At 50.1% G+C, this 25,896-nt stretch overlaps 1 protein-coding gene across 1 annotated transcript in view; it reads left to right on the top strand.

The window, feature by feature from the left end:
* Positions 1–19,171, top strand: part of svp (COUP transcription factor 2) — a 40,041-nt gene extending 20,870 nt beyond the window's left edge. Inside the window, exon 4 of the mRNA XM_034336305.2 lies at positions 16,753–19,171. Within this exon, the coding sequence (XP_034192196.1) occupies positions 16,753–17,027 (275 nt within the window). The 3' untranslated portion in view covers positions 17,028–19,171. The remainder of the gene's footprint in view (positions 1–16,752) is intronic.
* The last annotated feature ends 6,725 nt before the right edge of the window (positions 19,172–25,896 follow it).

Below are 25,896 nucleotides of genomic sequence, written 5' to 3' on the forward strand. Positions count from 1 at the left end.
GTTTAATATAAACGACGGGCAGCGGCGTCGTTTTCGGGTGGCGAGGGTGGCCAGGGGTGGCCACGTGACCGTCGGACAATGCGAACCGCTTATCGACGTCCTCGCTCGAAACACGAACCCTCGGCTTCTAGCTGGCCCCCTCGACTCTCGACCCCCGACCCACGACCCGCGACACCGAGCTAACCCGCGTTCCTTCGCGCGTATTACCACTCAGTTAGTCGGCCAACACCACCTAATATCCTCCGTACTTCCGTCTTCTCGCTGCCCCCGAAAACTCATCCGACCGTGATATCGGCCGGCGACGCCGTCCACGAAACAAAGCCTCCGTCCTTTTCACCGATTCACCGCAAACAACCTCGAAAGGGTCAGTCCGTCGGCGTTCCAAAGCTGGAATTGTTTATCTTCAACGATAAACCATCCACGATTCCGGATTTGGATCGTTCGCGGCGTACTAGGAGGTAACCGTTAGAAAGAACTACGCGAGATCGTGGATCAACGCCGATCGTTTAATAGCCGCCGTAAAGAGACTGCTCACGACACGCGCCTGCGAACACCTGTTCCTCGGAGCTTCTTCCGTATTTTATCGAGATTCTTTCGTCTTCCGCGAGTCCGCTATTCGAGAAACGACCGGTAAACTGTTCTATATGGAAACGCGTAGAATCGCCTTTAAAGATGCCAAACAATCGACCACAAAGGACACGGTTTTTCCGTAACCTTCGTAGCTTGCTTTTCCATCCTTCGATGAAAGGTTTAGGAGAGAGGAGAGGAGAAAGAGAGATTTGTTTCTTCAGGACGGACCGCGTTGCCTAGTTTCCCCGAATGGGCGACGAGCAGACGGCATTTTATTTAGACGCAAGCGTGTTTTATGGCCTCGTTTGACACGGGATGCCGTTAAATATGCGCCAGACCGTACCGTACGCGTTCCTCCCCGACACGGCCCATCCCTCGGTTTTCTTCCCTCCTTTCCTATTCTCCACGATGTCTCTGTTATCGTTTCAACGTTCTCTTATTAACGACACCAGGCTTTGGCCTTCGTGTTTTTCTTACTAACAATTTTAAACATCCGAGAAAAGTGGAATTTCGCGTGAAATTCAACTCGAAGCTAAAAAGTGAAACGATCGGATAGCGAGGAAGGATTATAAAGTCGGTGTGGGCGATGTTTTGGCGGGTGGCATGCGTGGCATTCCTAGTCCCACATGCCGGCCGTAACCGTCGGAACGTAGCACCGCTGCCACCGCCGTCACCAGACAATATCGCGCATTCACAGATTGCGCTGTCAGGCACTCGAATAATATTCGGGGTGACACGCCATGTATCCGCTATGCGGCACGCCGACCGTCCTCTATGACTCAGCATCCCCTAACCGCGGCCGCTGTCGCACCAACGCACCATCGTTCTGCCTCGTCTAAGGGGTGCCGAAGGAACCGCGGCAAGAAAAAGGGAGCAATAAAGAGGAAAAGCGATATACTCTGCGGCGCTGAGAGGGAGGGCGGATGACAGACCGTCGGTGAGAATGTGGGCGAGAGGGGGCGAAACGGAATCGTACGGAAGGGAGAACGCATCGGGGTTCTTTTTCGGTTTGAATCGGCAACGAACGAGATCTCGTTGCGCTGCACCACGTGTCCGTGACCGATCCAATTTTTTTCCTCCACGCTTCGATACACGTACGTTCGCACGCACACCGTCTCATGCCCGCGATCGCGTTCACGTTTCGCCTCCTTCCGACTTCTCAATCAGGAACATCTCGGACTCGCTGCTATTGGGTTTGCCAACCAGATTCGTCACGCTCCGCGCGCTCTCCACTTTTACGTCGCGTCGAGCTTGCGCGACTAGAATCTATTTATTCCGCTCAAACGTTCCGCCTCTTCGATCTCCACCAATTTCTCTCTCCCTCCCTTTTTTCCATCCGTGTCGACGAACAATCGGGAAATCGACGCCCATTCTCTCGATTTCCGTATCGTCAGAGTTCGGGAAAAACAAACTCTCGCCGTTCCTTCGTCGATTCTTTCTCTCGGATTCCGTTCGCTTCCTTAACAGCGCGAGTAGCACGGTCATCCTCGCACGAATAAATGCCTCTCCGCCTCCCGACCCACCGCGCCAGCCCGACCCCTAATTAATCCGATTTACATCGAGCAGGATCGGCACTCCGCGAGCGTGACAGAAGCCGCGGCGCATACCTTCCGTTACTTCCTAATGGGGCACTCATTAGCAGGGAAGGAAACTGGCTACCGAAAACGTTCAACCACGTTCGAGAAGTTACAGCCGCGCGAGCCCCTGTGTTTTTCGGCAAACGGAGAATGGGGTGGCAGTCGAGGAACACGTTCTTTGCACGCTCGAAGCGAAGGCGAAACGGAATGCCGGAGGATTAGAACGCGCGAATCGGTATCTCGAAACGAGCTTGTCCGCGTTCCTCGACGACCTACTCGGCCCCCTCGAGTTCCGCGACACTTTTGCCACTCAAGTGTCAGACCACTGATAAGCCAAGGGCATTAATTTTACGGCAGGACCCCTTTGCTCTCCCTGCACCCTACCCGACTAATACAATTACATTATAACCCCTTGCAGCATCCTTTCATCCCTTTCTCTCTCCGTCCCCGTCTTTCTACCGTTTCACGAACGACCTCGTGGTCGGATTCCACCCGCCGCGAAATTCGTTTTGCAAAACAGATTCGTCCGAGTCGAAAGCCGGGCTAAATTTCTTCCTTATTTGTTTTCCCGAGGTAAATCGAGGTACTTCGATCGGAAAAGAATAGAGGCGAATTTTTGTATGCTAATTTCTACTAATTCCAGAGCGATGCTCGCCGCGTTGAATCTTTTTCGGTCTTCAGAGGATTACTCGGAGACGAGATCTCTTATGCGCGAGAGAAGAGTAAAAGTGTTCGCGTTTTTTCGTCGACCGAGGGAAAAAAGGTGGCCGTCGATCGGCGTGGAAAAAGGAGAAGGAGCAGGGGATGGAGGCAGAGGGAGCGAGAGATGACAGGCGGGTCGAACGAGGGTTAAATAATCTGATTAGCTGGTCTCACTGACCGTCGAACGAAGTATGGAAATGAAGGGCATTCATTGGACAGCGGCCAGTACATTGGCGGTTGCGGGAATCGAGCATCAGGGGGGGTGGCGAAAAGGGTGACAAAGTTATAAGGGTGAGCGTGTGGGTTGTGCGGTTGTGTGCCCGCAGACGGGTGAAATCGCGACAGGGTAGAACAGAGTGTCGCGCACCGACAATTAACTAACGAGCAGTTGACACAACTTATCAAATGGTATCGCGTCACGGAGCCGACCCGTCACCGGCGCACTGCCCGTCCTTCAATTATTCCACCGGGACGCGCTTTTTACCGCGTACACCTGTTTCCCTTTTTTTCCCTAACGAAACGACGAATCGGACGAGCGAGTTCTCGATTACCGCTCCGCCCTCAAGTTCGATCGAAACAAACTCCCGAAAACACCACGGTACGCCAACATTTCCTTGAAGCGCGTGTATCGCCGTTGGTCCGTTTACTTTGGCCCTTTGAGAAGTTCCCTTCGCTCAGATGTTTACCGAGGGAAATGAAATTGCGCGAGAACCGTCTCGTCGTTTTCTGACATCGATAGGAAGAAGAATTAGAGGGAAATATGGAGGCGAGCGTACGGTAAGCGAGCGCATGTAAGTACCTACTTACGTAGGTGGGCCCGGATGGAAGCGCGCGAGAGTCAAAGGGAACGCGTGAATGACAGTTAATCTAAACGCGTGGCACGCGCCACTCGAGCGGTCGTTTATCGCGAAGCGAGTGCACGGCAGACGGTAGCTGCCAAACGAAAAGCGACACGGGGATTACTCGGATTAATCTCGGCCGGCTCTGTCGCCGCCTCGTTGACGAGACAACGCGAGCTGCGTTTTAGCCGGTCGCGCGATTACGATACAGGTACTCGATCGCGGTTGTTGAAAAAAAAAAAAAAAAAAAGATTCCACGGTTGAACGAGGAAGGGGGTGAGTACGGAAGATGAAAACGAGGTCCCGACCAGTCGAATATCGTGCTTCTCCTCTTTCTCTCTCGAACCCTTTTCCTTCGTCTCTCTGGTTATTCGCTCGGATCTCTCGAGAGATCCGAGATGAGAGGGCAGACCGCCTCGGATCCCGCGAGTGGATAATTATTAATCGTTATTTTCGCCAATCACGGCCGTTTATCTCGAAGCACGCAACGCCAATTATCTATCGGCCGTTCGAGCGGACGAGGAAAGCCGGAGCAAAGAACGTAGGGACGAGCGAAGCGAAGCGAAACGAAACGAAACGAAACGAAACGAAAGAGGGGAAGGGAGGGAAAGATAGATGGATAGAGGAACGCGGCGCGAAATGGCGAGAGAAACTTGAAGGAGTAAGAGAAGCGATCGGAGTCTTCTCTCTTCGATCTCACAACCGGACTTTCCCCTTTCTCGCCTCCGCTTCTAAACGCCGACGGATCGAAAACCCCCGTACCAGTTGTTTCCATGCAAACGTCGAACGAAAGCTTTCGGACAATGTAGTTTTTTCACGGGTAACGCGATAACGCTTTCTCGTTTGCCTCCAGAGAGAGAGCAAAGCCAACGGGAAACAAGAAAGCCCGATAAAACTTCTCACTTAACCGAGAATTAAAGGAGAACGCGAGCAACCCTTTCGCGGCGGGAAATCGCAAAGTTGCTGGCCGGCTAAGACGCGTACCGTTTGTTCGGCACGAAACGAAGTTTAAAACTCAGCCGCATCGCGAATCCAATTCCGTAGGATTGAAGAGTTTCCTCCCTTCCTTTCTTCGCGAACAAACTGAAACTCGATGGAAGAAACGCGAGTCACAGACGAAATTCGTTTGAATGAAAGATCAGCGTCGAACGAAAGGCAACGGAGTTCCCTTAGAAATTGCACCTTGACCAGATATCCTCGACGCAAGGTTACTCGTTGTTCGAAAAAATCGGAAATCACGATGACTGGTCGTGTTTAAGAAGCGCGATTTTCGTGCATTGTGAGAACGCGAAAATCTCGAGAGAGGAGAGCATCTCTCGGTGCATCGAAGTTTCGGATACAATGCGAGACGACGCACAATGCCGGGGCGGACGCGCGACGGTCGCTTGAATAAATATCGATCATGGCTTTGGCGTAAAGGAAATATTATTTTCATATTCGGTGCGCATCTTGCGTCGCCTTCGGGACGAACAGCTGTCCGTCGCGGGGACAATGCGGACGTAATCCAATAACACCAAACCCTCGTCTACTCGCGTAGCCTTCGAATCTAGCCAAAGAATCGAAACGTTTCCCGCGATGACCGATCGTTTTTCTCGGCTCGGTCGCCTCGTTACGATCATTTATACCCCCTGCTCCGATAACCGGTTATTCAAAGTCCGTTCGCTGCCTGTGTTTGGCGTTTTGTAATAACGAGATATTAAGGTAAACGCGCGGAGATCGGTGTCTCGTTAACGAAGGATAGTCGGCCGATATTGTCCGATCGCGATGCCGGAGGCACAGGGGCGCACGTGCGAGCGACGATAAACAGGTAGAATTACGGGTTATTATTGCATCGTCCTTGCGACGATGCGTTGCGTGAAACTGCAAGAGAAACGGAGCAACCTGCGAGAGTCGCGACGCGGCTCGTAACGGCCGCTCAGAGGAAATCGGATAATCTGCGGCGACAATAGGTCGGGAGGTTAAGCGTGTTTGCTCTTCTCTCGAAGACGCGTTCGCGCGACAATGGGGCCCTGGCAGAAGCGCTTTTCGAGGTTCGGCTCGTTTCGAAAGAAAGGAAGGCGCAACCGAGAGGGTAGTAGATTTCCGGAAGAGAGAGAAACGGAAGGGACTGGGGGCCCTACTTCGTGCTACCTACTTCGCGTCCCCTCGAAGAGTCGTCCCGGTTTCTCGGTAAAAACGAAAGGGAAGAAAAAGGAAGGAGGATTTTGGTGGACGAGGTAGGCGCGCGTCGAAGAAACTTGCATCGAGTCGCCGAACGGGCCAAGTGCACGCCCGAATCGGCCACAATGAAGCCAATCAACCGACGAGTGTGTACACAATTGACAACAAACCGTGGATATCCTTCGGCTCTGGCTGATCTCTATCTACCTTCCTAAAAGCCTTGGAAAAACGAAATTTCTGGCCCGTAAAAGGAGCCACCAGCTGTTTCGAGGCAGCCTCTCGAGGAACGCGCGCGACCAATCGACCGATTCGATCTCCTCGATTCGACAGATATTTAAGATCCGTTAAGTTTCGAAGGAGGAAACACAGCGAAGAAGAAGACCTAATTACAGTATCGCGATCGATGCTGAGATTCAATTCGCTGGCATAGGTTTTACCGTTATCGAAGCCGGATTCGCGAAGAATGTATCGTTTAGCGAATTCGACGTTTAGCGGTACGAAGCAGCGCGAAGATAAGGGATAATCGGGAGGATGGTTCGAGGGGAGCCGAGATCGCGGCGTGTTCCGGCTACGTTTCAAACGTTCTCGCATCGAGAAGAGTATATACAGAGGGAGTACATAAAAGGAAGAGAGGAGAAGCAGTTCGGTCGAGCGATTTCGACGAACGGGCCGTTTAGCGCAGCTGGCAGGAATCGACGCGACACGCCTACGGGGATTCAGCTTTTTAAAGAGGAAAACAGCGTAGAATGGATAGTTGACCGAACAGACTGGCTCGAGAGGTCGTTATCTCTTTGAGAACGCGAGGAAAACACGGGCTATTCTTCGGGCCGGTGCAAGGGTGCATGGGTGCATGGGTGCATGGGTGCAAGGGTGCGGGCACGCTTCGAGACTGCTGTTCGAACGAAGAATACCGATACCTCTCGATGTTGTGGCATTACGCGCCTGTCAATGTACAAATCACAGCCCATTTGCCCCATTGAAAGCTCTGCTCGTTTAACGACATTCGGACACGGGGCACCCGTGGTCATAAATTTTCACTCGGCCACCTCTCTCGTTCTCCGTCCCGTGGGCTCGTTTCTCTTTCGAGCGGATCTTTTGGAAATTTCTTTCTAGGAAAACGCGTGCCAAGCGGATGTTAATCTCCTATCGCGTTTTACGCGGATAAACGAACGTACTTTGCTTCCCATTTGCCCGTTGCGTGCGCAAACTAGTCGTTAGACATCCGCGACCAGTTGATTAGAGAATGCTGCGTAGACACACGGATAGATGCTGAGCTGTTCGAGGAGCGATCTTGAGGCGTGCTCGATATTCAGAGAGGGTACCGGTTCACCTTACACGCGCATTACGTAGCACGTTTCTCTTTCTCTCGCTCGCTCGATCGCAAAGAACCTTTCAGCGAAAACTGTTGCAATCGTGCGAAAGCACGTTAGAAAATTAATTTCAACTCGATGGGGATCGAAATGAAACGGTGAAGAAACACGAAGCGTAGAGGTTCGCTTTCCGCCTCGACCGTCTGTCCGGCTGGAAACCCGTTCGTTTAATCGCCTCGCGAAGCGAAGCTTACGATAAACGCTTCCTAGTCGTCGTTCCGATGGCCGCCAGATAGATATAATTTATCGCACGCTTCGAGATAAACCTCTGGCCGATCGAACAGGTTCGCGAGTAAGCGAACCGGCCAACTGACGCGTGCATACTTTGACGGAATTTACGCTTTGCTTTCGAACAGAACAGAATCTCTACGCGCTCCGAAAGGCTAACCATTGCCGGACGTCTTGTTATTGCTGCTTTCGATTACGTAGGCAAAGGGGTATCGAAGGATGATATTGTTGCGAGCAAGCCTTGTGTTTCGTTCGAATGCTCCGATAGGAATCAGTCAGCTCCCTTTCTATCGCGTCGAGTGATTTACGCGGTGAAACGGCGTTCGTCGAATAAATTAGTAAGAGGGGAGCCTGAAGTAGATCGCGCGCGCGATCGAGTTTATACGCGAATCGAGTTGCCGCCTCGCGTCCTCGAAAAATCGATCGCGTTACTTTCGATAAATAGCCCTACCAACTCCTTTTCTTTCATCCCCATTATCTCGGCCTATACATTATACTACTTTTCCTTTCCTCGTCGCTTCTCGAGCGATTTTCAAACGAATTACCAATCGATCGATCCAGCTGGAACGCAGACAATCGCAAGGTTTCGCTTATCTCGACCGTTTGGCCAATCGAATTTCACAACGCGGCACGGAACGCGGCGGTCCAAGATTTCCGAGGTCTCTTTGTACCGATGCGCGGAGATCGCTTGATAAACGGAGAACGCAGCTATGGCGCGACTCTGCTCGGTTAGGCCTTTAGCTGTTAGTCGATGCGACGAGAAGCTAAAGAAAAAGAAGGAGATCGTGGAGGAGGGTGGAGAAAGAGAGGGAGAGGACAGGGTCCGAGACCCCCCAGCGTTCAATGAGAGACATTTCTCATCATTTTCCATTCAGACCGTCTGAGTTATAAGCCCGCTACGTCTTCTATCCCGGCCACAATCGTTCGATTTATTATAACCGCGAGAAGCTTAATGAATTTAATTTCATATTTCACGGCCGGTAAGTAGTCGGCGAGGATGCGGCTCGTGAATATCCTCGCGAATACGAGGCCGCCGCGTTTACCCGGCTCGATTTAGGTGTTCCTCCCTCGGTCCGTACACGAAAGAAAGAACGGACGGGACGCGGATGGACGGGAGAGAAGAGACGAGGTAAAAAGGTCCGTACGTTTTCTGACCGAATCGAGGTCGTATCTCAGACGAAAAGGAGAGGGAACAGGCTAAGGAGTTACCTTTATCCCAGCCACGGGAAGCCGCGATATACTGCTCGATATTTCTCTTTGCCTTTTCGTCCTCGATTTTTAAATCCTCCTCGCGACTAGCCCCGTTCGCGTACCTTGCCAACGCAACGCGATATATCTCGAGGTAATGTTTCTGGAGGAGCGTGCGACCCGACGCGACGCGACGCGACGCGACGCATAAAAATCGAACGACCGAGAAGCGATTATTTCTTTTTCATCGCTCCGACGATTTATCGCGCGGTCGAGACCGAACCTTTCGATGGTACCACGCCTGTTTAACGATATTTAACGCTGTTCCCGTCGGTCAAGGACGCTCGTCCCGGAAACAAGGAAAGAAAGAGAGCTTTATTAGCGGCAGGAAGCGGGGAGACGAACCGGCCGCCTCGTTAATAACTCGATGACGGCTAGCATACCCATTTTCATCGCGGCGGTCAACGCGTTAACGATTTCGACCGATCGTGGCAGAGTTTTTCTAGCTTCCCTCTCGTACCCTCCGGCACTCGCCGAAATGATACAGTCGAGTCGTCGTTTGCCTCCGAAGGAACGATTCGCGGTAGTTAAGTTATTAAATTTATCTCCTCTCTCGCCGACTAAAAATCCCGGTGATTTATTATTTTTTTGCCGCTTAACGACGCGGCTACGGGATACGACCAGCCGCGTCTCCCCTGTTTTAAGGGCCGTTCCTCTCGCTCCGGCTGCGATCGCGACTCGTCGCGTACCATCTTGCCCGGTTTTTTCCATCCGCCATCCGGATAACTGTCCGCGATAAATTTTCACGATGCTGGCTTCCGCGGACGCGGCAGGATACTTCGACGCGGACCAACTCGAACAGAGGAGCGAGCAAGCGGCGCGGCGCTGGTTTCCGCATTCCCTTAACGGCCAACGGGCGCGAATATAGGATGGTTTCGCGCTTTGACGCGATGCAACCGCGACACGGTTCGCTTGCCGCGAGTTCGCTCCGCGAGAAAGAGGAAGGAAACGGGAGAAGAGTTTCTTCTCTTTCCTCTTTGGCCTTAGAGGAGCGTAAGAGGTCGGCGAAACGGATTCGCGAGAGGACGGGGAGCGGGCAAACGGGCGTCGAAGCGGCCAGGCAAGCTCCGAGCTGCAAAGTAGGCAGGCCGATGCACGCGCGGCTTATAAAACGACCGATTCCCTCGAGTGTATCGAGAGACTCGTTCTCGCGCACGAACCTTGACGCTAATGGCATGCATTACCGCTAATAATAGTCGAAGAAGGAGAGGAGAGCTGGACGAGACGAACGAAGAAGGAGAGGCAAAGGTGGACAAATGGAAGGAACGAGGAGAAAGAAAAACGAGATACACGGAGCGCGGAGGGCCCTTTGGAAAAATTCGAGCGTAATTACCCCAGGCGGCTTCGAAGTAAGAAGGAGCTCGAACGCGTCTTCCTGCTCCTTCGAACGCGTTATCTTTTCCATTCCAGCTTCACCGGAGTATTTGTATTCCACGCGAGTGATCGGAGGGAAAACGGTAGGATCGAGGCGATTAGCGAGCGCAGGTGACGCGACGCAGCTGGCGACCGAGAATCGAGGCTAAATCCGCGGGGTCGCGTCGGACCGCGTCGCGTCGCGTAAAGCTGCACGGTCATCCGCGGTAACTAGCTTCTCGGGCCCGTTGTAAATCGTGACGCTTTTACGGTAGCCGTGTACCACGGTTACACGCGCAATCACGCTATTCGTAATAGCTGGCGGAGTCGCGAACGCGAGCCCTCGACTAATTGCGATAATTGCGTTACGCGCGTACGATTCGCGATAACGAACGCGATTCGTGGACCCGTTGTCGGGACAAACGTTCTTGATTCGCGTAATCGGAGCGATCGCGGTCGAGAGATAAGAGAAATGAAAATCCGTCGAAAGCTCTCGGACTCTGGATATTATTTATTTCTCTTTCTCTCACTCTTTCTCTCTCAGTCGTTATTATCCCGAGCCGTGAAACCACGGAACGAGCAAAGTGGCGAGGGAGCGACACACGAAGGGTATATCGAAGCGAAGCGAACCACGAGACGATATCCCTCGTGGCGTTAGGTTGCGACCCCTGCTGCTGGCTGCTGCCGTTGCTGGCTCTCGCTTCCTGGGGGAGCAGACCGAGCACGAACCCTCGTACTTGGAATATAATTCTATTAGGTTATATCGCGGTCTGCGTGAATGACGCGAGCACGCTTCGCTCAAGGGTGGTCAGGGAGTCTGCGGTTTGTTACGAGTAACCAGCAGGCCCGTGTTCCGTTCTGTTTCGCCGAAACGAATCCGCCTCGGGCGTCGCGTTTCCTCCTAGATTGCCAGGGAATTTTATCAAGCCCCTAATTACGTCCAATCTATCGCGTTACCAGCCGTTCCGTCGAACCTCGTTCCTTCGCGCGTGCACACCAGAGTAGATATCCCCGAGGATAATCTACGATTTTAGGGGTTTGCACGCGTGCGAACAAAGTTAATGGATTCGCGAGATTTTTTTTTTTTTCTTTCCCGCGATCGCACCCCTGTGAGATCCCCTCTTCGCTCTCTTCTTACGCGTTTCGGATGTCCTTGGTAGGAGGCGCGTATGCTGGGTGCTTGCCAGTATATCTCGCGCGCGTATAAATCAGCTATGGGCGGAACCGACATGGAGAGACACCGTAGAGGTTGGAAGGAAACCCGTCTCTCGAAGCAGCGCCCGCTTGAATTTATTGCGGGCCAAACGTAAAGAGATTCCCTTCCTTCCTTCCTTCCTTCCTTCCTTCCTTCCTTCCTTCCTTCCTTCCTTCCTTCCTTCCTTCGATATTCCTTCGAGGCGAGGCCTGCGTTTGACCTACGGTAATCGTGCCTCTTTTTATTCTATTTCCACGATTATCCGCAAATTTCTAAGCTAGTCATAGTTTTGGTTTGAAAGGGAGATTATCGCTCGACGAGCTCTGCTTCGTCGCGTCGGCTATTCGTGATACAGTTTATCGTAACTCGAGTCCCCGTAAAACATCTTCGAGGAGAGCGTCGATTTCATCATCGGCATCCCTCGGCTATCGTCTCCGGAAGCACGTTATCGCGGAGGATTCGCGTTTCCATCGCGTCGCTCGAATCGAACGTTTCTCGCTCGCTTCATCTTCTTCTCGAATTTTTCGAGAATATCGAGCTGTTCCTTTGCAAAACGATCGAGACACGCGTTGCTATCGGAAAGACGAGACCGATTTAACCAGGCAACGGGGCGAAACGCGAGAAAACGTGTGTCGGAGTCGCTATACGAGTTCCAAGGCGAAGGAACGAACAAATGGTTGCGTTAATTCGAGCACGATCGAGCCGCGTCTCGCATGATACAGGCAAGCTGGATTTACGCTACGTTACGATTCACCGCTCGCGTACTAGCGAACGGAATCGTGCAACATCTCGCCAGGATGAAACTGGTTTTCTAGTCATTACTCTTCGCTATCCGCCGCGTTTCCACGCGAACGCCAGACCCAAGTCAAGTATACGCGCGTATCCTGGCGAACCTACGAAATTTTAAACGCCTTTATAAATTCCGCGCCGCTGCAATCGAGTCGGAATAGAAAACGATGCAATTGGTAATCCGAAGGGAAGAATAGAAAAGGGAAAGTAGCAGCCGTCCTAGAAATTTCGAGAGGGGTTAAGTAGGTTTGGGGATGCGAGAATAAAGGAAAGCAAGAAACGGACGGGTAAGGAGGGAGGAGGTGAGGATGAACGCGAATGCAAAGTGGTGATGCGGGGCGCGAGTAAAACCCACTTAACCCGTTCTTTGCCGCGTCAAAGAGACGCTCGTTCTCGTTCGCGTCGATCCGTCGAGCCGAAAATGGCATTACTCTCGCGTTGGAGAAAGCAATCTCGGCAGCGTGGCGTGAGAAAAAGATCATTCCTGGCTGGTTAAATATTCCGAAACGCCAACGACGTCCGTTATTTTCCTCGCGAGCCATCTTTTTCAGCAGGCCGAAGGCTAGGGTAAGGGCGAGGGCGAGTAACCCTTTGTTCCCGCGGCAAAGTATCTTCGCGACGATTACGTATCTAGCTACGGCTTTGACAACTACCGGAAACGAGACGGGGCCGGGGGAAGCGAGTGAAATTGGCGTCTACGAAACGCCTGGCGATAAACTCGATTTCACCCGACTATCCCGACCACCGAGAGATACGAGTTCCGCTTCGCTCGCGGCTCGATTAGAAACGCGGTGCCGTGGATTTATTATCGTCGAGGCAGCGAACGGGTTTCGAAAACGCGGACGAAAGAAAAAGGGAAGGACGAAACGAGCGGAGGGGCTGCTCGCGACCAAAGAGGGAAGAACGGGGGCGAGGGTGAAGAACGATGGGAAAGAGGAAGAGGTCGCGGAGGAACGGAGAATGGTTGTAGAGCGCGCTGGAGGCGAGGCCTGACATTTGGTTACTGACATTTTCACCCCGGGGTTGACGGCGGGCAACCCTTTGGCGTTACCCGCGCTCAATCACTCCATTGTCTCGAGCGGCGCTCGTTTTATACTCGCGTCAACGCTTCATTATGGGGCCCCGGGTCCGGTCGACTTGGCTTCTATAGCCCACGTGCTCGGCACATTGTCTATCCCAAGAATATATTACGCGCCCACGCGATCGCGACCAGCCTATCGTCTCGCACACCACGCGCCGCCACGTCTACCGTTTCCAGATTCCGCCTGCGGAGAATTCCTGCGATCCCGTGAAACGCGCCAACGCTTCGAGGAACCGTCGCTTTCAGTGTCTCCTTCGACGTACAAACGGGAGAGAAAAAATATTTTTCACCGAAAAAAAAGTAGTTAAAAAGTAAGAAGCAGAGGGTGATCGGAACGATCCTGTATAGGGGATAGGACGGGCAACACGAACTACGCGAACGTGGCAATTAATTACAGCGTAAAGTCGCGCGCTCGTATTCGATTAATTACCACGGCTGCCGCGCGATCGGCGTCCGCATAATTGACATTGTTGCCACATTGTTTACACTGGCCAGTGAATTTATCGATAGATCGCCGGTAGGAGGAGGTCGCGGTCCCCGTTGTTCTCTCGCTTTCCCGAATATTCGCGTTTCCCCGGAGCTGACAAATGGCACCGCTCCGCCTTTTCTCCCGATGGTCTCGCGTTTTCCAGCGAAAGAAGACGGTTTCAACCAGCTCGCTTTATTTTCGCAGGTAGATCGAGGCAGGTCCGCTTCCGCTTCCTCTTCCCTGACCGTTCCCGCGAAACGGAAGAATAGACGGACAACAGTGGGTCGAGAGCGGTTTCGAGCCGACTCTCTTCTCCCCGCGATTCCGGTCGTTCCTTCCTCGGAACTCGCGTGGACGGAGGCGCGCGCGAGCATATAACACCCTGGACCGGTTTCCAGAGCAGCCGCGGGGGCTAAATGTCAACAACGGCGTAACGGCCCGGTTTAGAGGATTACCCCCGGTGTTGTTCGGCCATCGAGGGCGAACGCCAGACAAAAGGTCGCGAACTTTCCGCGCGTCATAATCCGTCTGAGAGGGTTCGCTCGCGGCTTCTCCTCCTTTCGTGCCAGCGTACTTCGATTCGACTCGCGACCTGCCACGATGCGCTTCGAAATTCCGACCGCGTATAGGGGTTGCGCGGCAGCGACCGGTGTCAAGGTACGGGGGGCAAAGGTAACCCCGAATGCCCTAATGGGATCGGCATCGGTGTCGTTAACATGACAATACGGATCCTAAACGCTTACATACGCGGAGATGTGTAGCGCAGAGTTCTAAGTAGCAGCCACCAGGCTTGAAGAGGAGGCACGTAGGTCGATTAAATGCGTGTCGCGTTCGCCCGATGCGTACGTACGATAGGGTCGAGCCATCTTGTCTCCAAATACCAGCCTTGTTATGATAATCGTTCCTCGCGCCCCCGTCGCTCTGTGTACAAACCTTCTGCTCGCACCCATTATGCCTTTCTACCTTTTCCCTTTCTTCTCTCCCCTCTGTCTCTTGCCGCGAACCTACCGTTTCCTACGCTTAACCTTTCCGTCGGTAGACCAACGTTATCGACGACGCGTGTACCCCAGTTGGCCAGAGACTTCGCGAAACGACAAAGTTTAACGACAGCTTCGTTTCTGCAGCGAATAAATTCGCGAAGCTGTCCGTCGACTACGACCATGATCGTTATCCGTAACGTCGTCCAGGAGGAAGTTTCAGGCGCCATCGAGCGCATCAAACTCGTAATTACCGTCGGTAAATCGCTTTCACCGAGTAACGTTCCTTCGATCCAAGATAGCCGGGTAATTAAAACGCGTAATCGTAAGAAAAGAGCGGAAATACGCGACAGGGAATAGATATTTATAAAAGCGTATTTCGAGACGCGATCGATACGCGTTCTTTTCCCGTCCGTCTAACAAAGCACCCTATATTACGTTCGGCTTACGTACCTCGTCCTCGCGATAATCCCTCCGCGGTTTTCTAGCTATTCTCCTCGCGAGCCAACAACGTCTCGAGGAGCTTTCTCCGCGGAGCAATTACGCGACACCGAGGCGACCGAGTTCGAGCGGAAACGTTGACCGAAATCTTTGGCCGGGAAAGACCCGTGTTCGCGTGCACCTTCGAATGTATGCGCGTACAAATAAGGCAGCCTCTAGTCGTAGAGACAAATGACGCGGCAAGGGAGAGAGAGAGAGAGGGATCGAAGAGGCTCGACACAAAGCATCCCCCGAACACCCTTTCCGAGTCGGAGGTGACGTCACTGACAATGGAAGGTCGAGCTGTGATTAAAGATCGAGAGACTCCGTAAAAACTCCTTGAAAAGTGTAGGAACGAAGGAGAGAGCGGGAGGACAGGCGGACCTACCGGCGTGAAATATTGCCTCCGCGGCACCCGACAGCTATATGACGTTTCCGAAGGGCATGAAAGAATCCTCGCCACTCTCTCTATTTCTCTTTCTCTCTCGAATCTCTCGAATCTCTCGCTTTTTCGTCTCGATCGCTTCTTCTTTCCAGTTTCTCCGTCCTACCTCTCGGCCTGTCTTCTTAACCCACCTTCTACCCACCCCTTTCGTCGTCGTACGTTGGAACGATCAATTTCTTCGACGCGTTCAGCCTCGTCCTTCGACGCGAACGCGATCAACGGAGCGAGACGGATCGCAGGCCGATTAAGAGAGAAAGAGAGACACGGGAGTTTAAAATCGGTCAATTTAGAGAGCGAGGCTGGTCAACGAGGCGCCAGGGTATTTAGACGGTTAACGGGCGCGAAGAAGCATACCGAGAGGGAGAGGCGAACGGGATAGGAGAAATCGTGATCGTGTTTCGGAGGAGGAAAGGGGTGGAGGCGCGGAGACGCCACTCAACGGCATTATTCGAATTGATGCGGTGAATTGGCGCTGACGACATCGGGAGAGCCAATCCGACCGTTTGTTTATTGGTCGAGCGTTGGCGGATTCCTCGCGGTATGCTTCAATTAAACGGATTCTCGACGCAGCCGAAACGGAGCCGATCTTGGCTTCGCGATCAAAGCGATCGCCGTGTGCGCTTAATGGCCCATTACGCGTACGTGTGGAAACAACGCTATTTGCATGCCGTAACGGGCAGGGCTGTTGGATGGCGCGAAGGGTTGAGGGGAAAGTTATCCGAAAAGTAAGAGGTTTCGTTGCACGATTTCGCACCTTTTAAACACGCGTCTCGCTCGAATCGATTTCGCGATACTTTCGCCGATGTTACGAAAAAAGCAACCGAACTGTACCTTCGAACGGGTTAGTCGTTCGGAGGCTGTGGATTTTCGAAGGGAAAGAAAACAATGGTGGCGCGTAAAACGCGAAAGCGAAAGGTTTCGCGCGCGCAAACGGGGGATGCGAGGTGGCGGCACGGGGTGGTATCCGAGGGACAGAGCCGCGTGATTAGTCCGACGTTTGCGCGGGCTACGTCTCTCTAGTTGGCACGCATTCCAACCGCTCCCCTGGCTCTCATTTCTCCGCTGCGTGTCTACTCGCCCGAGGCTGATTTTCCCCGCGAATCAGTTCCTCCCTTAAAACGTTCCCCAGCCACAGCTCGAACCAACTCCGAAATTCGCAGATTTTTTCTTATTTTTCCCTCCGTCGTCGTAGCCGTACAGACTGTTCGTTCCTTTTCTCTAGGGATCGATCTAATTGTATCTAATTGAAATTGGTTCGTTATGTTTCAGACGCTTGCGGATTGTCGGACGTGGCGCACATCGAGTCGCTTCAGGAAAAATCTCAGTGCGCACTGGAGGAATACTGCAGGACACAGTACCCGAATCAACCTACGAGGTTCGGCAAGCTTTTGCTTAGATTGCCGTCGCTTAGAACGGTGTCGTCCCAAGTGATCGAGCAGCTGTTCTTCGTACGGCTTGTCGGGAAAACGCCGATCGAGACGCTGATCAGGGACATGCTGTTGAGCGGTAGCAGCTTCAACTGGCCGTACATGTCCACGATGTGACATTCTGTCTGGCGACAGCTAGCTTCCGCCTAATACTGTCGCTCGCTTCCCGTCTCGTCTCGCGATCCGGAGCCAGCGATCGTTCAAACCACCGGTCAATTTCCCTCCACGCCCCACGGTTTCTAACCGTTTCGGAAGCTTTCGTACTTGGACGTGTATCGTTCGAAGATGAGAAACAACATCTGAAAGCCGACGATGGTGGATGGTCGAGGAAGGTAAAGAGAAAAGTGGGCGGCGGGTGCGTGCGCGTTACGAGGGAAGCCAGCTCGAAAGAAAGGGAGGGCGGAGAAAAGGAGAGACACGATAAAGACGTTACTCGAACGAAGAATCGAAGGCGCCGACTGGCTGTTCGAGCAGCACGGCCAGAAAGCGTTTAAAGTTTCTTTTGTGAGCGCGGCCCGATCGAGCCGATCGCATCGGATCGATCGAGAATAGATAAGGACTACGTTCGCGTCGCCTGCTGAACCCGCATCCGCGACATTCTAATTTCTAAGGACGCGTCCCGAACGATCCGAATAGCCGCAACCCTTCGACGGACGGAGAAGGATAGCTGGTTAGCGATAGTAACTTGCCGTGGCGTGGCGTGGCGTGGCGTGGCATGGCATGGCGTGGCGCGAAGAAATCATAAATTAGCATTTGTAATCGACGGCGGGGGATCTGGTAGATCCTCGCTCGGTATCTCGCATCGATCTTCGCGTCGAGTAATTGCCGTTAGTCCAGTCATGCCGAAGCCCTTAGTCATTCGTTTCGACGTTTCGTTCTCCCCGTTCGTTGCCTCGTTCCCACCAATTCTCCCAACGATTCCACTATCCTTCTCTTTTTTCCTGCTCGCGAAAAACAGTTCGCTTTCGATCTCCACTCGCCTTCTGTCCACCGCGTCTACTCGCGAGCACGTTTCGCGCTGACACCGTAAAATCGCACTTTTTATCGAACCTTCAAACTTTTTCTCTTTATTTTACCTCTCTCTCTCTCTCTCTGAACGTTGCCTCGCCGAGAAAACTTTTTACCTTCTTTTACGCTTCGAGTTGCGTCAAAGTTCTTCAATTTTTAACGTTTTCGGTCAATTTTTCGATTACACGGAACGAGGAAACGATAGCTGGGAGAAGAAAAAGGGAGCTGATTTCAGTGAGGGCAACCGCGCGTACGAAAGGTATAGGAACTCCGAGAAACGTCGAGCGGAACGTAACGGTTCAGCTGCGAGGATATTATTTATCGTTCGTCCGGGGTGTGCGGAGCTTCCGGATTTTAATCCCGCTAATAGCCTTTGCCCCGGCTATCCAGTTTAAGTTTGCGATCACCCCCGATTTACCGATTAGCGTGATTTAAAAAAATGCGTCGATGCGCGTTGTCTCGCGAAACCTTCTCCTTCCATCGTAGATTTGCGAAACTTTTAGCGACACCGTGTTCAGTTTGGCGGAAAAGCGAATAATAATTAAAGCGAGAAAGCGAAAGGGTTGGTCGGTGACTAAACGAGCACCCGCGGACAAATATATTTTTCTTCCGGATGCGTTCGACGGTGATGGTCGTTTGGTTTCCGGCGAACTTTGCGGTCCATCGAATGGCAAGTTGAGAAAATCCGCGGGGAAAGGATCGCGAGGATATTCGACAAACGCAATGTGATATACACGTGTACGTGGAAAATTAGAATTCGAATGTTTTTTCGAGAGACGGTGCTTCTTTTTTTAACGAGTTTATAAATAGTGTACGATACCTGGATGCGATGCGAACGATGCGCGTATCGTTCGAGCGAAACGAGACATTTTCAAATGTACTGCGTTACGTTAAATGTGGCAATGTCGAGCTAGTTACTTAGAGAACCACTTAGGGGTATATGGGATATTTCTAATATTTTTAACCAGCGATCGTTTCTTAAAAGCGACCCGCGAGCGCGTACAGACACACCGATACACACCGACACATACACATAGGAAACGCGGACCGTCTCGATCGGACGCGATCCAAAACGGGGATGAAAATGTTTTCGAGTTCGGATTCCGTTCGAGACGCGTACGCGTCGCGAAACGCTCGCGAGTGCTCGTCAAACTGAACAATTGTATTATATGTATACCGACACACGACCGTTGCGTTACGACCGTTGAATGTACGTAGGCCGAAAAAGACATCTATATAAAGTTATGTATAAAGACGCGAGAACCTTTTTGTATAAAACGTGTACATAATTAATATATGCATATACATATATATATATAAATATATATATATATATATATAAATACAAATATAAATACGATTACAAACACTTTGAAATCAGCTACCAACTAAACGCCACACCGATCACAGGGATGAATCGAGGATCAACCACGTAAGTACCCTTTAAGAATGTTCTATAAAAGATTCTTAAACACAAATTTCAATTTTAATTTATTTTCAGGATAGCACCCTTGGGTGTATTCAATATTTTCGTTATCTTGAACGATATATCGTCGAAACACTTTGCCTTGGAGGATCACGAAATTCTTCAAAGCTATTCGAAAGAATTAGAGACAGTCTGGTGTCAGGGTTGATCTTGTTTTATCAAGCAACAGTTGCCTCGGTCGTTAGCGGGCAAGTGGCGTGGCTCGGAAAGATCGCACAGAGGCCCTGCGTTTCAGAGCATTCCTGCACGAGCGTATTTCAATATAAACAATCGCCGAGCGAATTTTCCCTGACGCACGGCAGTGATTTCTGGCCGACGTGACGGCGATGCCTCCGTCTGCGAGCTCGACCCCGGCTGCCCTCGCTCGAGGAACGCGACTCGTTTCGATTCTTCTTTAACCTCTCCCCTTGTTGCCTGCCTGCCTGCCTGCCTGCCTGCCTGCCAGCCTGCCTGCTTGCGAGCCTGCCTGCTTGCGAGCCTGCCTTTTGCCTGCCAGTCTTCCTGCTCGTTCGCCTGCTTCGCCTTGCCCTTCGTTCCTTTCTTTTTCTTTTCCCTTCCTGCCTGCCTTCCTTTTTCCCCCTTTCATCGGGTTTACTCGAAGATTTTCCATAAACTCACCACCCCGTTACCATGAACTGATCGATCGCGATTCGAATCGATTCGGCAGCCGTTCGGTGGTGAAGTTTCTCGGTGTTCTTTTTTCTTTTTTCCTTAGGAACCGCGAGTGTTTCGAGAGCGCCGCATAAAAGGCGGATAAATCACGCGAAAGGGTGGAGGGAGGCAAAAAGCGTGGCTGGATCGCGAGAGAGCTGCAGCGTGCCGAACGGACAGCTCCGAGAGCCAGCCGGATGCTTAGAATTTCGATAAATCTAACTTGGCAGGAGAAACAAACGGGCGCGGAAGGGAGGCAGGCTTTTTTCGAACGGATAACCTCGCGCTTTGGCTCGCGTTCAAAAATTCTGCTTCTTCTTTTCTGAACGGTCGGTAAACGTCGGCTGAAACGGCCGAACCGAGATCGAGATCGAGATCGAACGGATCTACGGATGGAACGCGGCGTTATCGGCATGCTCTTTCGTGCGAACGATCAACGGTGAAAAGCCGCTTCCGGAGCGGAAAGTTTGCGGTCTCTCGGATGAATCTCGAGCACCAGTTCGAGTTTCATTGTGGATAGAGATAGGTAGAGATAGAGAGAAATTTTGGAGCGCATCCAGCGTGGCTCCAGCACTCGGGATCGCTGAATTTCGCTAAATCGTCCTCTGGAAAAATTCCGAATTTATCGAATTTATCAAATTTTCATGCAACCAGTCGTATGTATTTATGATTGTACGATTTCGCAAAATTAATCGTTTGACTCGGACATTTCCCACAGCGATGGACGTGCAAATATTTGCCATGTTAACCAACGATGGTGCATTAATTTCGTCTCGTTTCCAATAGCAATATGTAATATTTGTGGTACTAAATGTTCGGCTAGATAACAGAAATTCGATCGTCCTCCTCGATTGCATCACCTTTCGTTACCATCGATCGTCGATCGTCGAGCGAGCGACGATTCGAGTAAACAACCGTCGCGTCGTATTTCCCCGTCTTCTGTAATCATGTTCGGCGACGATAACCAGCGTTGGAAAACAACGATTGCGTCGCGGCGCGGCGTCACGTTCCGCGAAATTGGAACGAGAAACTGAACGAGGCAGGCATCCGGCGCGAGGCTTTACCTCTCCTCGATCTAGCTCGATTAACCGATTCTTCGAGCGTGGTCGACGAGTCGCGTGGAGACGCGCGCGGCCGACCCTTTCAATTCCTCGGCGATCAAAGGAAACGCGCCCCGGTAATCCGACTTCCGTGTCTTCCGTTCCTTGATGAAGTAATGCGCGTTCGTTGGCTTTCAATTGGTATTCGCGACCCACGCGTTGACTGCGACGTCTTCTGTTCGCGGAACAAACGTCCCCGCTGGAACGAACCCGGTTTCAGCAATCCGTCTAAAAGTCGCGAAAGGGTTTCTTCCTACGAAACCAGAGCATCCTTCTACGTGTGTTTTTAAATAACGTAGAAACGCGGGTGTAAACGCGTAAACGAGAGGCGGAGCGACGGTCCCGAAAGAGGTCAGAGGGCATCGCCAATCGCACTCTACTGATAATCATTCTCTTGCCCGCTAATCGCTCGTTCTTCCTCTCTGGACGCGGTTTGGCTGTCGAACGCGGATAATCGCGGATCCGCGATCGCCGGATACGAACCGTTTCCGCGTACGAAATCGAAGCTGCTTTGGAAATCTAGAACTATTCGTCACCAGGATCGATCCAATTACATTTTCCGACTCCTCGTTTCTTCAGCCTCGCGACGAACGACGCGTCACGAGGCTCGCATAATCGCTCCATTTGTACGCGTCGCATTTTCGCAAGCCGACCGACTTAACAGGCTTTTCGTATCGAACCTTTCTTTCCTTTCGTTGGTTATCCGCTTTTAGCAGATACCGCGATTTTTAATTCTCCTCCTCTTTTTCCTTTTTTTTTTTCATTACTCGATTCTTCGATTTTCGTAATTAATATATAGTAACACGTGGGTGAGTTGTTTCGCTTTATACACATGTCCCAATGGAGGTAATTGAGAACGAATTTCAATTAATCAATTTATTCGTCATAGCGCTTTCGCAGTTCAATTAAAACGAAACATGTATGATTTGTACTATACATTAGTTAAATCAAATGCGCGACTAAGCGAGACTCGATAGTCGATACTCGAACATCTACATCGTAACTGGTAGCGCCACCAGTTGATTATTTTTCAGAGCTCGAGACTTACGACAGTGACTACAGATGCACAAGAAGACTGGATATGCCTTATAGCTTCCCTTATAGCCCTGGATAACACAAATCACTTTATTCCCTCAGTCGTGTTGTGAGCCGAAACTTTTTAGTAATTTTTTATAATAAACAGATTTTGCGATAACTGATAACTGTAATTGATTGGAAATCGTTTGTGATTTACAAATATATCATTTTCATTGTTTGTGAGTGTATAATTTCTTAATTATCTACAAGTTTGCTTTATAATAAATAATTGTAGTGCGCATGCGCAAAATATACTCAGGACTATTGCCAACAGAGAGCGTATCGGCGCGTTACGTATAGCGGAAATCGTTTAAATTTTCTATGTTTCATATTCTTTGGGAAAAAGTTCTTTTAATTTTTTGGAGCAACTGTCATCCCTACATTCTCTTCAGCCCTACATTCTTTTCATCCCTACATACTCTTCAGCCCCACATTCTTTTCATCCATTCATTCTTTCCATCCCTACATTCCTTACATCGCTTCATCCCTTATATCTCTACTTTCCTTACATCTCTTTATCCCTTACATCCCTGCATTCTTTTCATCACTACATCCCTTACATCTCTTCATCCTTTACATCTCTGCATCCTTTACATCTCTGCATCCTTTACATCTCTGCATTCCTCACATTCCCGCCTCCTCTATATTCCAACATCCCTTACATCCCTACATTCCTTACATCGCTTCATCCCTTATATCTCAACTTTCCTTACATCTCTTTATCCCTTACATCCCTGCATCCTTTACATCCTTGTATCACTTAATATTCCTGCATTCCATACATCCCAGAACCTCCCTGAAATTAAATTGAAATTTTTGAAATTTTATACAAATTTAGTTCCCTTTTTCGCCACCAGAGAGCGCTGATTCGACATCGAAATTTTAGTTCACATTTTTGCCGCCAGAGGGCCAGAAATTGAGCAAGGTTTAGTTCCTTTTTTCGCCACCAGAGGGCGCTGTTTCGACGTCGAAATTTTAGTTCACATTTTTGCCGCCAGAGGGCCAGAAATCGATTAAGGTTTAGTTCCTTTTTTCGTCCCCAGGGGGCGCTGATTCGACATCGAAATTTTAGTTCACATTTTTGTCGCCAGAGGGCCGGAAATCGATCAAGGTTTAGTTCCTCTTTTCGTCCCCAGAGGGCGCTGATTCGATGTCGAATCAGCGCCCTCTGGGGACGAAAAAAGGAATTAAACCATGCCAAAATTTTGGCCCTCTAGCGGCAAAAATGTGAACTAAATTATCGACGTCGAATCAGCGCCCTCTGGCGGTGAAAAAAGGAACTAAATTTTGCAAAAATTTAAATTTAAAATTATTTTTCACAAGACTTTACTTACCTTTACCTACCTTTACTTACCTTTACTCGAAGCAGTCTTTATAATATATTTATTATAAGGGATGCAGAGATGTAAGGAATGTAGGGATGAAAAGAATGTAAGGATGTAAGGGATGAGGTGATATAAGGAATGTAGGGATGAGAAGAATGTAAGGATGTAAGGAATGTAGGGATGAAAAGAATGTTGGGATGAGAGGAATGTAGGGTTGAAATGAATGTAGGGATGAAAAGAATGCAGGGATGTAAGGGATGCAGAGGTGTAGCGAAACGAGGGATGTAGCGGAATTCCGTGGGGTCCGGGGCTGGGGCCCCGGTCTCCACTGCACGCGGCCGGAAGAGTGCCGGCATCGGGTGTGGCCCCCGATGTCGGCGGAGTTTGGCACATGTTGGAGGGTCAAAGGACCCATCCTAACACCCTATTGCAGGCCACCGTGGTGGTTTTAGTGGGTAAAAATCCCACACTACCTCTGGCCCCTCCCCAGGGGGCCTGATGGTGTCTTTTTGAAGATTTCCACCACGTTAAAAAAAAAAAAAAAAAAAAAGGGGGGGTATTTAAGGGTTGCAGGAACGTAAGGAATGCTGGGATGGAAGGAATGCAGGGATGCAAGGGATACTGAGATTGCCTTGGCCTAAAATGAGGGATAAAATTATATAAATAACTTGAAAAAGTAAAATAAATAGGGTCCTCGGCTGAGACCCAGAAGAAGGATATAATCATAAATGTTATTCCCCTTCGATGAGCTTATTTAATAAGCAAAAAAAAATACAAGAAATAAATTAAATAAACCTAGGAAAAAAATTATACTGGTTGTGCCCCTTCTTACGCACCTGATGTTCTACAGGGGTGTTAGGGACCCCACTGGGCCAATAATGTCCTATGTGTACAGACCTGATATCATATTGGGGTGTTAAGGACCCCGAAACGCCGGTGACTATCTTTCCATACCAATAATATAGCATCCGGGGTGCCAGGGACCCCGAAGCACCAATGACTATCTCTGCATGACGACATGATATCATCTTGGGGTGTCAGGAACCCCAAACACCGGTGACACTGTTTGCATACCGACATTTTGGTATCCGGGGTGTCAGGGACCCCTAAGCACCAATGACACTCTTTGCTTACCGACAGGATGGCATTCGGGGTATCTGAGACCCCGAGGTACCGACGACGCTGCATAGATATTATGCCACCGGGGTTTCAGGGACCCCGAAGCAAATAGCGAAATATAAGAACGGAAAACGAACAAATCGTGAAACTTTCTTGTTCGGAATAGTGATGGGTTTGAGCGGATCTAGCGAAATATAAGAACGGAAAACGAACAAATCGTGAAACTCTCTTGTTCGGAATAGTGATGGGTTTGAGCGGATCTAGCGAAATATAAGAACGGAAAACAAACAAATCGCGAAACTTACTTGTTCGGAATAGTGATGGGTTTGAGCGTATCTAGCGAAATATAAGAACGAAAAACGAACAAATCGTGAAACTGACTTGTTCGAGGTAGTGATGGGTACGACCGGATCTGTAACGCATGCTCACTACAATTATTTATTATAAAACAAACTTGTACATAATTAAGAGACTAATCACTCACAAACAATGAATATGATATATTTGTAAATCACAAAATCTGTTTATTATAAAAAATTACAAAAAAGTTTCGGCTTACATCATTATTGAAACGAAATTGCTAATTACAAACGAACTAATTTGTCATTAACGTTAAAGATAGACTCACAATGAATCCCAAACGATTTACAAACTGAATACACTAAGAAAAATTAAAAATAATCATATTTAAATATTCCTTTCGGCTGGCTTCATGTAGGTCGACCTGATATCCTCTTGGGGTGTTAGAGACCCCGAAGAATCGATAAAACTCTGCATACTGACATTATGGCATCCGGGGTGTCAGGGACCCCGAAGCGCCACTAACGCTTCCTTGACACCGACCCGATATCATCTTGGGGTGTTAGGAACCCCAAAGAGGTAATGCTCTTTACATACCGACATGGCATCCGGGGTATCAGGGACCCCGATACACGGGTGACGCTCCATGAATATCGACATTATGGCATCCGGGGTCTCAAGGACCCCTTTTAGCTAATATGTGGGACCAATAGACTTCCTATAAAAATATTAGAATCTCTTTGCACTTTATATATATAAGATAACTGAGAAATGAGGTTAAATACATTGAATAACTAAAATGATAGAAGAATGTAAGTCAATTAAATAAATAGCTGAGAAAAGAAATTACTAGCATTAAATAAATAACTCAGAAATGAAATTGGTTAAATTAAATAATAATTCAGTTGCTTTTTTTAAAT

The sequence above is a fragment of the Osmia lignaria genome, chromosome 10 (assembly GCF_051020975.1).
Source record: "Osmia lignaria lignaria isolate PbOS001 chromosome 10, iyOsmLign1, whole genome shotgun sequence".
Taxonomy (NCBI): domain Eukaryota; kingdom Metazoa; phylum Arthropoda; class Insecta; order Hymenoptera; family Megachilidae; genus Osmia; species Osmia lignaria.